We start from the raw sequence: 11,336 nt of genomic DNA on the forward strand, positions 1-11,336 counted from the left end.
AGGAAACAAAAAAAAAAAAGAACCGAGAGATAACAAAAAAAAATGAAAGTAGAATCGGGGGAGTGACGAAAATGCCAGGTGTAGTGAACCAAAAAAAAAGTGACGGTTATTACAAGAGTAACAGCGAAGCTCTTGTGTAGACGGCACGCGAGCAATCACATGAAGATCTAAGTAATGAATGAATGAATTCAAACCTGTACATACCATATACACCCCCCCCCCACACACACACACATACACACAAAGAAATCACACCGTGTCTACACGTATGTGCACCAACAAGTTATATATATATATATAACAAAAATATGCACACAGAGGTAAAAGAAAAGGAACATGTATTGGACAAACATATTCTGTTACCACACCAACTCCGTATTTAACCACTCAGACACCACCTTCACGCAGTTGCACACAATAGGCGTACATAAAAATCGCCTGTACCGCAACCCAAAGCGACAGGGCACCCAATAAATTAAAAAATGAAAACACAAATAGAGTGTAGCGTCAAACACATACAAAAACACACATGTGTGGCAGATGCCATCTCATTAAATGACCGTCAGACGTGGCAATACGTGCCGCCCCCAGTGTGAGGAACTCAGTAGGGGCAAAGACAGTGCTGTGCGGCCTTCAATCTCCAGCAGAAGGATGAGGTCCTCCTCGAGGGAAATGGTATACTCGCCACTACTTTCCTCATCCTCGCTGATCTTGCTGTTCCCTTCACCACCAAGTGAATACCTGCCACGCACGGAACGATACGGCGAAGTCGATTCAGCATTGCCCTGTGTCGCCGCACTCCAACCTGGAGCGCAGCTGTCGAACGCCGGTCGAAAAAAGTACAAAGCCTCCTTCACCGACAACGTGAGATCAAACACCGATAGCGGAGAGAGGGCCAACAATGAACCCTTTATGGAGGCTAATGTATACGCATGATTTTGTCCCGCTTCGGCCAGCAGTGGCGTTTCTACCAACTGGGAATGACGCAGTTTCTTCGTCCGTGCAGCGTCCAGCGCAACAAGGGCATGATAATAGCGCTCCACAGTCGCCTGAGCCCCCCGTGTGCGCGCGATGGCAGACAACAAGTCTGGAAGGCGCGGCAACAGACGTGAGCACAGGACGCCATTCTTGAGTTCAAACGAAACGGTAAGAACACGAAAAAGGTAGCACTTCAAGAAGTCTTCCCAACTTGCCTTGGAAGCATTCGTGGAAAAATGCCACCACTTGATGCGGTGCCAGGCCTCCATTGTTATAGATGCAGTGCCGTCCACCTGATCAGGTCCTTGTTCCCGCAACTCTGGGGGGAACGACTGCACCATCTCACGCAACTCCTTGGTGGAAGGTTCGTTCACCAGGCTACACTCCTTCGTGTAGTCAGCACTGGATGCGCCGGAAGGATAGGGCTGACGAAAGAGAAGATCCACGAGAAACTGCTGCAGATGAAGCACGGGTCTTTTACACCACCGCGCCATCATGCCACTCTGGGTGACGGTGGATGAAAGTGTAGTCCGTCGTGCCCTCGAGGAGTACTCCATCTGAAGTAAAACATACTTCTGGCAGCGAACCGCATTGCGGAAGATGCGAGCGCAATCCTCTCCAGTTAGCACGGGCGTCTCAGCTACACCCTTGCAGTGCCTGAGCCTCATCCATGAGAACATGGAGTCCGACACACCTTTAATATGTGCCGACTCACCGCTACAATCCTTTGGCGCGAAGGGAAGGGTAAAACCAATGTCCCTGGCGATCGTATGCAACCCCTCGGGTAGCAGTTTCCAAATGCAGTTGAGCTGCGCCTGAAGAACACAGTGGGTGAACTCATCTTCGTTCACAGTGCCCTTTTGGTACATGGAAAAGTTTTGCAAAACTAACTCAACTCCAGTCTCTTCCCAGCAGTTCCGATCTTTCACCGAGTCGATGCTGAACGTTGGGACCAACTGTTCCATCAACTGCACTGCCAGTGACGACCGCGAGGCAATCTCCTCCTGAGCCGCAACAGGCGGTAGGAAGATGCCCGCAACGTCAGACGGGCGACACGCGGATGGAAACCTACCATTAGGTGGAATTCTAAGTGACGCCGCGTACATGTCATCCACCCAACGGGCCGCACACATTGCAGATGTCATGCAGCAGCGGCGCAGTAATGCGATGGCTGCCACCAAACGCCCCACAGACACTGAGATTGCGGGAGGCGACGGCGGCGATGGTGAGTCTACAGGAAGTACATTATTCTGAGTAGGGGTATAAACAGTATCGCAGCGCCTTTCTTCCGCTGCGCCACCTTCAAATCCATCATTCCCTTCCAGTGGCGGAACAGCAAACAGCTCGGACAACAATTGACGAATAACTCGGGGAGCCGTAACATCCCAACTGTTAGAGACCTCAACGCTTAACCTCTTGCTAATACCATCTATAGAGTCCAACAAACACGACAGCGCCGTCTCGTGAACACGCGACGAATATGCCCACATGAAATACTGAAAATTCTCGACCGCCTCGGCTCTACCATCTAATTGCTGCACGGCATGCAGTATCTCATCAAATTCAATACGTGGGGCGGCGCGAAGAAAGTCTCTCTTTACAAAATCATAGGTTGAAAAGTTGCTCGGAAGAGAATGATTGCGGACAGGTGAAAACGTTGGGCTCCCTGGACTGGGTGTTGTATTCCCCTTTTCTGCGGGAATCCGCGGAGCGGACAGCATGTGACTATGGGCCCACGCGCAGAGACCAGAAAGCGCTTCCCCCACATCTGCCAACGCAACTTCGAGAACCTGACGAAGTAACAAGGCACTAACAGTGTCAAGCTTGGTTAATCCCTCGGACATTAAGCCATACAGTGCCTCGCGCGAAACGCCATAATTATCATCTAAAGTCATGAAGTGCAAAGTACGACTGAGTCTATCGCCAGAGGATACATTAGTCGGGGTGACGGGGGGGATCGAATCGGTTCTCCCACCCCAAAGAGATGGTGGAAAAACCTCATCCGTCAGAAAATCCAACAAATCCGATAAAATTACATGAAAGACGCGATGCATTTCGGCTTCGAGAGCTATTGCGGTCTCCCACCTCGGGGGCCCCTCCCCGTCGTTGCCTTCATCGGTCGCACACCTGCTTTGCACCCGTGTTGATGACCCAGTCAACACTGAATCCTGCACCACCTGGGGGGTAAGAGCCATTAAGTCATTCCAACGAGCATGGAATCGGTCGTGAACCTCCACCAGCTGAGCAAGCACGGTCAACGGTAATCGGTAGTCACTGAGCTTCAATGGAGAAGCCAGTTGCCCTGGTATTAGGGACTTATTAGCAAGAACGTTAGCAATGGGCCTCAGTTCATATTTTAGGTTCAAAATAAGGTACAGTACGAGATCCCCATGTTCTGTGTTCTCGGGAAGGTTTTCCCTCCGTTCGAAGAAGAGAACCTTCGGCACCGCAAGTCCTGGCGGGATAGGAGTTTGGCTTATGTTTGAACTTACATTCTCGTTAGATTTTCCATGTGTTACGGACGAACGTCCCCGCCTTTTTACCTTCTCCACATGCGGGGTTCGTTCTCCCTCAGAAATGTGAGATAAACCAGCCTTAGACACGCGCGCACACCACGTCTTCCAGGATTGACGCATCTTCCGGTCTTGTTGAATGAGTTCCATTCGCAATCGCCACACTGGCCACTCCGCAAAAGAATCGCCGGTATCCTCTTCCCCATGTTGTGGCGGGGTTGGGCCTGAAAAAGGTTGCGAAAGAAGGGGAGATGGAGTTTGACTAAGGATCTCAGACATGGTCAGTGTGGAGCGGTTCCTCGCATGCCGCATCCGCCTGTAGCGGGAGGGAATGTCATATTGCAGAAATACCCCCACTAGACACAATGGCGGGAACACACGCAGCCGTGGTGGAGGTGTCTCCTCAGCTTCAATAACTGATGACCTAGAGTTGCCACACCTCCTCGTCGATGGGGACAAACAGAGCCGGCTCCCCTTTTTGCGGGTAGAGGACGCGGTAGTGGATAACGTCTGGCGCATGGGGTGCTTGCTAGCCAACAGTGTAACAGACCCACATTCATCGCCGCACTCCTCCTCTCTAAGCATTCGTGTAACTTCGTGTTCAAGTACCTCAAGGGCCAGATGAAGTCGTTGGTGCAGAGTGCGTAAAAACACCTCTGTGTCTGGAAAGCCGACTAGAAACAGCAAACGCATCATCGGAGGCGCCTCCGTCACACCCTCAGAGGCATCAGCAGAGGGACGTAGGACGAGCATAATATTGTATTGGTACACCGCAACGAGCTCCTTCACAAGAGCTTCGCAAAGGGCGTCGATGTACTGTTTGGACTCCACAAAGTCTTCGGCTTGTTTAACATCCTTCAGTCGACTAGTTCCGGTGCTCGACGCACCCGCGCCTTTATACACCTTTGCGCCGCTGGTTGACGCAGAGCCGGATCCTCCCTGACCGGAGTGCATTTGATGCCCTCGAATAAGCTGAGACGCCAAAATAACCCGATGCGCCATACAGTCACCACTGGTGGTATCCCAGTCGAACGTATTCCTTGTCACATCTGCCAGTTGCGAGTTGCTTGTGCGCTGTTTGCCCGACAAGACCGTTGCTTCCAGTGGGACATCACTATATAGCGCCTCCGCCATTTGCTTGAGTCCACTTAACTCATCACCGAACAAAAAACAACCCACCGGCGGTAGTTTGTGTGTCCATCCGGGCACTGTCTCCTCTGCAGCGTCCCCCTCGTGTGTTCGACGGATATCATCTAGTTGGGCTTCAAGTTCCTTCTCTTCTTCACATCGGAGGAGGAGAGTGGCTTCCTGCACGCTTTTGGCGATAAGTCCCGATCTATGCCTACACTGCAATTCCGTAACCTTCCTCATAACAGTTTCCGCATCAAAGGCATTTCCGTCAAAGGTTTCCGTTGCATCCCTGCCATCAACAGTCTCCCTGCAGTCAAACTCAACGGACTGGCTCACATCATTCGCAGATTCCGCCGCCCCCACCAAATTCTTCACAGCCCTGTAGTTTGTATTACGCAGCTCCCGAAGACTTGTCGTGGCAAGAAGATCGCTCAAAGGTTTGGCTCCTGTCTTGGAGAAAATTAACTCTTCCACCCATGCTCGCCACTTCGTCACACCGAGATCCTGTGGAAATCGACGCAAAGGAATGTTGTTGTAGACTATGGGAGTGTACATGTTGTCAAAGACCCGAATCGCCAACTCAACAATTCCGTTGGCAATGATGTTACAGTACTCTCTTGCGGCAGCGGCTTTTAATGCCCTTCTCCGCTCCTTCACATCTGGTACAACCATGCTATCTTTTGATTCTCCACATACCGCGGGACTATGTACACCTTCCATCAACATCACTTCCCGATCACGCACAGCCAACGCGGCTCTGAGTTCCTTTGCCCTAATGACACGCTCATCAGACTTTCCAAGCTGCCTTGTAACAGACTCCATCGCCTTTCGCTTCTCCTCCTCTAAAATAAAGCGTGCCTCCTCAATAACACTTTGCAGCGCCTTCTCCCTATCATTACCGGAGAGTGTAACTTCGTCCTCTCGCTTTTGTTCCTCCACGGCATACTGTCTGCATTCTCTTTCACGCAGAAGCCTGGCAGCCTCTTCTTTTGCCTTTCTGATGGATGCCAGGTACTCCTCAGAGTCCTTCGCTCTCGTTGAGTTGCGACCCGCTTTATCCGCACCCCCAACTAACCCAAGGCGTCGGAGAGTTTCCTCAACACCAGCAATCCCTGATTCCACTTCCGCGGCGGCGGCGGCGGCGGCAGCCTTCTGGTGAAAATGTTGTCGTAGCTTAGGGGGCATAACGACTGTTAGATAGATAAACTACAGCGGGAAGTAACTTGTTAGATGAAAGAGGATTATAATGGCAATAAAGGATGGGAAGCCGTCACCTCCCTTATCAATCCCACCTCCAAGGTAGAGGTTGCTGCTCTTATTTGTACGCCTCTTTCTACTTCCCTTCGTCGGCCGAAGGGGTGAATACCTGTCAAGATAACTCAGTTCTATGTCAAATCTTTCTTCCTTTTCCCCTCTTAATACATATAAAGTGATGATGTGTTCGGTTGTTTCGCACCGTAAACGGGAAAACAGAGAAAACGGGAAAGGGGCGAAAGGAGAATGCCAAGAAGAATATATATATATACACACATAGAATCGTTAGACAAGAGCAGGCAGTACTACCATTCCATTTTCCTTTCTACTGGGCATCGTAACGCGTGAACCACCACATATGTCAGGAAAAGAAAGGGGAAACAAAAGGCACAAAAAAATTGCCTGTAACGCCCTTACGCCCCGGCTGGCGCCCAATCACCTATGCTGCACCACCACCACCACACCCTTTTGCATTCGAGTTGGAAAACGGGTGCCGGCAAGAGGGGGAAAAAAACAGTGGCGACAGGTGAAAGAAGAGCAGCGATGGTAACGATAGCAAGAAGACAAATTTCCACTGATAAAACCAACAAATGTCGTCACTAGCAGTGCCAAGGATCTTAGCAGACACACACACACACACACACACACACAGGCGTGTACACACCGCCGTCGATAGGTTTCAGTAACGGCGAAGCACGTATAAAGGAAAGGAATCAAAAGGGAGTTTACCTCTCAACCCTCCTTTCCAATAAATTGCATTTTACACTCTTCAGGTACACTATCTACAAGGACCCTACCATTGTAAGACAATCCAGCAAATACCCATGGATTAGAATTGCTCCAACAACAAGCCACTACAGACTCCGCAAAGTCAGAGAGTTTTGACACACATACGGCACATTCGCCGTCAGCCCCTTTCTTCGAGGTGTCCCACAGCTTTAGCGTATGATCCGATCCACAAGAAATCAACAACTCGTCGTGGAAAGGATTAAACAACGACCGTTGCACACAGTGATCATGTGCGTCCAAGTATCCCCTCCTTTCAACCACGCTCTTTTCCCCATCCATGCGAAAATCATGCCACATGATAACTCCATCGGTTCCTGCCGTCATGAAAAGGCCCTCGCGAGCATTACTGAAATCGATACTTTGTATCATTCCTAAACCATGGAGCGTGGTGGTGTTTGGCATTACAATTGGCCCTTTTCTCCGTGTATCTATAACAGCGATTCCAATTCCCTCACCCGCAGCAAGACACACAGAGGAGTGATGCGGGTCCAATGCAGCACACCGCAGCTCCGCACAACCGTCAACGCGGAAGCGGCCAATTTCTTCCCCCATCTTACCTTCAGTAAGAGAATAAATACGAAGGGAGTCCTCAGAGATTAACTTCACCTCATTCTGCAGCCCCTCCAGGTCCCAAAGAACTTGCGCAGCAGCCGCATTAAAATTAACAACAGGCTCCAACTCACCAGAGACATCATCCGACACGCGAAAGATGCGGCAATAAGAAGAAGCCCCCACAGCCAAAAGACTGGGGCCGGCAACCGATGGAGAACTCCACAGACCAAAAATCTCTTCCTCATGAGACCACGTTGCCGTACACTCCAGTAGTTGCGACTCCTCCTGGAAGGTGAGCAATCGGATAACATTCCCACCAGCGAAGCATGCCGTTCCGGCAACGAACCGATGAGTACTGCTGCTGTTATTTGAGGAGTGGTAAAACGGTGCAATAGCACGCGCTTGGAGCTCCATGCCATAAGCAGTGGAAGTTAACATGACTTGAACACCAGAACAATATATATATATATATATATATATATTAAAAGAAAAGGGAATGAAATGAAATGAAATGGGGACAATAAAAGTGCCAGCCGCACAGTAAAGAAGTGATGGAAACAAACAGACACACGCAAACACACACACACAGAAAGAGAGAGAGAGAGAGGAAAAAAAAGAAGAGAGATATAAATATAGACAGTAAGCAGAAACGACATAATAAGAAAAGGGGGCACTTATAAATGCACGTGTTGAAGCGGGTGACGAACGTTGGGATAAGCGGCACAAACGAAATATACTTTGCCAATGTGATTTGAAGCGCACGTGCACACCTATTTGGTGCGCATGACACTGTTGTTAAAAACATAAAAAAGAAAGAAAGAAAAAAAAAAGAGGAACCGATTCAACAATGCTGTGGAGGAAAATAACAACCCTCGGCAAGTACAACACATACTGCAATGCCATCATGGGAACAGTGCAAACACGCACACGAACTCGCACGAAAAAAAAACCCAGTGGTCACGCACGCAAAGGTAGAATTAGAGATGGAAAGAGACCAAAGTAAAAGATCCCGCAATTTCCCTTGAGTTATCCTCCTCCTACTCCTCCCCCACTGGGAAAAAGAAATTGATGGTGAAGAAAAAGAAGAAGAGATGGCACACAATGGTATGTCACAAAAACACAAACACAAACACGCACGCAAGAAGAATAAGAAGGAAAAGTCATGAAGAAAGGGAAATGCATGCGAAACAAAATGATAAGTCCGCGAAGAAGTTCACCACTCCACTCCCACTCCCGTACACACACACACACACACACACACACACATCATCATCATCATCATCACACTCCAGGCAACGCAGAGCACCCAAGCACCTAAAATGAAAAATATGGGGAAACCGATGGGGAGAATGCGGAAGAAGCATACGTTCCAAAGCTCCCCACAACAGTCTGCGACCTGCTTCAAAAAAAAGAAACTGAAGAACCGAGAACATCAAACCATACCGAAAAAGCAGGAACACACGAAAAAAAAACACAATAATCATAATCACAATCCATGCATTTGAAATTCCCTTTCCCCCATTCCTTGAACTATCCTATTTTCTCACCATTCACACCACCGTCTGGTGCATACATCCCTGCAAGCTCCCGTTTCCCTCCCCCCAAAAACGGACACTCCAAGTAAAACCTTCTCTCTTCAATTCACTCATAGCTTTGGCGCCAATGCGCGCGTGTTGTGTGCGCCATCGCCAACAGCACTAAAGAAGTAACGGGAACCTCCAGTCCTCTTCACTATTCGTCTTCTACATCCCTTTCCCACGGTTAACAACACACATGTATACACTTCGTTCCAAACCCATTTCGTTACCTTGCTGTGTTTGTCTTGCCTCATCCAACTAACTAATGAATCCCATCACCCCTCACCTCTCAATCACAAAGATGTCTCCCTCCATCTTTCCTCCCCCTTTTCTCTCCCTCCACCGCCACACACACACACACACACACACCACATTAAATTATTCTTCTTATTCTACTTAAGATCCACAATCATTATTGTCATATTGTCCGTACCCTCCGGCCGCGGTGCGTACTTGCCCTCCTCCGCAGGTGGCGCCAGGCACTCGTGGCAAATTTCTTCGCAGATGACACTATTTGGTTTATTCTCAGCCTTCCTGATAAGCACTGCCTTGATGAGCTCATCGTTGCTCATTACATCAAAGATGCCATCGCAGGCAAGTACCACAAACCCATCATCGGCCTCACGATTGACCATTACCACATCAGGCACGGCAATTACCAACTGCTGCCGTGGGCCACGTTCCTTCTGTGTCTTGTATGTGAAATCACCCATTGCCCGACTCATAGCCAGCTGACCATTCACGCGGTTTTCCGCAACGTGGCCGCCAGCCTCTTCAATACGGGCTCGCTCCGCTTCCCTGTCCGGTTTGTGATCTTCGCTGAGCGCAACGGCTATTCCATTACGGCACAGTACAGCACGGGAGTCACCCACGGAGGCGCATGTAATGCGTGTTGGTGTGATGTGTACCGTCACTGCTGTGCAACCAGACTGATCCGTCAGCTCCTTTTCTAAAAGTGTGTCCACTTCCATGTACGCTGCCTCAAAGTCAATCTCCATAAAACCGTCCGTATGCTCCACCATGTGGGCACGTGAAACTTTTGGGATGAGTTCACTGCATTTCTTGGCACACCCGTCACCCGAGTGACCATCAAAGACACAAAAGAACCCCTCCTTGCTGTCCTTTGCTCCAGAGGGAAAAGTAACATCAATGGCATGCTTATCTTCCATACTCACCCGCCAGCCTTGCATTTCACCCACAGCCACATCAAAATTCGGGTTCTCCGTCGCCACTTCACAACGCACCTCCTTCTCTGGCGCGTCGAGAAATGGACTCCGCGCTGCCAGCAGCTGCTGGATTAGTTGCTGAAACTGCTTCTGTTGTTGTTTCTTGCGTAACATCATGCTGAATTCCTCATCTATTCCTTCCGGTTTCTGCGCCAAGGCGCGGACATCCTCATGTCGCTCCTTACGTGGTTTCTCGCGCTTTACCTGCTTTTCCCGCTCCTTTCCCACGGCGGCTGTGGCTCGGTTCAGATCTGCCAGTACTCGCTCAAAATCGTCCGCTTCGCTTTGCCTTCTTGCCTTCGCTGCAACGGGGGCACTTTTGTTGTTATTTTTTCCCTTTACACCGCTACTGTTACTTTTGGGGTTGTTAATTAGTTTGGCGCCAGAAGAGGCGATAGCGGCGCTGTCAGCAGTCGCGGCCCGATTCCTATTTTTGGGTGGCATCTCAAAAATAACGTTCAACTAGCGTAATTTTGAAGCCTCACACTTGATAATCAATCTCGGTGTAGCTTCAAAGAAGGAGAAAAAAAAATAGTGGCGTAAACTTCCTATATTCTCGCCCCCCTCCCTGGAACGAAAAAAAAAAAATCTTCCTTTTCTGCTTTGCCTTTTCGTGTCTTTCGTTTTTTTTTTCGTTAGCTACACCCAACCCGTGAAACCGAAACCCCTCTTGTATCTGAATGTTTTCCTTTATTGATAATTCTTTTCTTTTTAAAAAAAAAAAGTTCCTTTTTGTCTTCCCCTGTTATTATTATTATTATTATTTTTTTGCTCCCTCTCTTTATGGTCTTCTTTTTTTTTCCTTTTTTCTTTTCTTTTTTGCTTAACTTATGTGATATTTATATAACCTCACTGCGCTTCTCTACCACACCTTTTTGAATGGTTCTTTTGATCTTATTTTTTAATTTTTTTAATACTTCTGTTATTCCCTATGCCCTACTGGCTTCGTGAGAGATGCCTTTTCTTTTTTTTGTTTTTGTTTTCACTTTATTCTGGCTTTAATTTAAATAGCTACACTTTAGTTTGCTTTAGCTTTTGTTCTGTTTCGTTAATGTTTTACTTCCCTTCAGCACTAAGTCTTATCTCACTGGCAAACAAATAATATAAAACAAAACAAATTGTTGTGGTGGGCACAGCGGCGAAAAAAAAAACATTAAAAAAAAAATTAGACGACGCAACACACAAATGAAAAGAAAAGGAAAAAGGGGAATATTGCAGCAAAATGAAGGCGATACGTCACTACTTAAAGTGGGAAAAGTACACACGAAAGAACTCGGGAAGCGCAATAATAATAATAATAATAATAATAATAAAGA

General features: G+C 48.4%; 3 protein-coding genes across 3 annotated transcripts; all 3 read right to left on the reverse strand.

The window, feature by feature from the left end:
• Positions 1-551: 551 nt before the first annotated feature.
• TEOVI_000344300 (uncharacterized protein) lies at positions 552-5,807 on the reverse strand (the record flags this gene model as incomplete). The annotated part of the gene is made up of 1 exon (XM_067226347.1): positions 552-5,807. The coding sequence occupies one exon, from the start codon at positions 5,805-5,807 to the stop codon at positions 552-554; it is 5,256 nt and encodes a 1,751-aa protein (XP_067082448.1).
• Positions 5,808-6,608: 801 nt separating this feature from the next.
• Positions 6,609-7,655, reverse strand: TEOVI_000344400 (WD domain, G-beta repeat, putative; the record flags this gene model as incomplete). Its single annotated transcript, XM_067226348.1, has 1 exon — positions 6,609-7,655. The coding sequence occupies one exon, from the start codon at positions 7,653-7,655 to the stop codon at positions 6,609-6,611; it is 1,047 nt and encodes a 348-aa protein (XP_067082449.1).
• Positions 7,656-9,186: 1,531 nt separating this feature from the next.
• On the reverse strand, positions 9,187-10,464 carry TEOVI_000344500 (protein phosphatase 2C, putative; the record flags this gene model as incomplete). The annotated part of the gene is made up of 1 exon (XM_067226349.1): positions 9,187-10,464. One exon carries the CDS (start codon positions 10,462-10,464, stop codon positions 9,187-9,189), a length of 1,278 nt encoding a protein of 425 aa, XP_067082450.1.
• Between the last annotated feature and the right edge of the window lie 872 nt (positions 10,465-11,336).

This window comes from Trypanosoma equiperdum (assembly GCF_001457755.1).
Source record: "Trypanosoma equiperdum strain OVI genome assembly, contig: ctg_747, whole genome shotgun sequence".
NCBI lineage: Eukaryota > Euglenozoa > Kinetoplastea > Trypanosomatida > Trypanosomatidae > Trypanosoma > Trypanosoma equiperdum.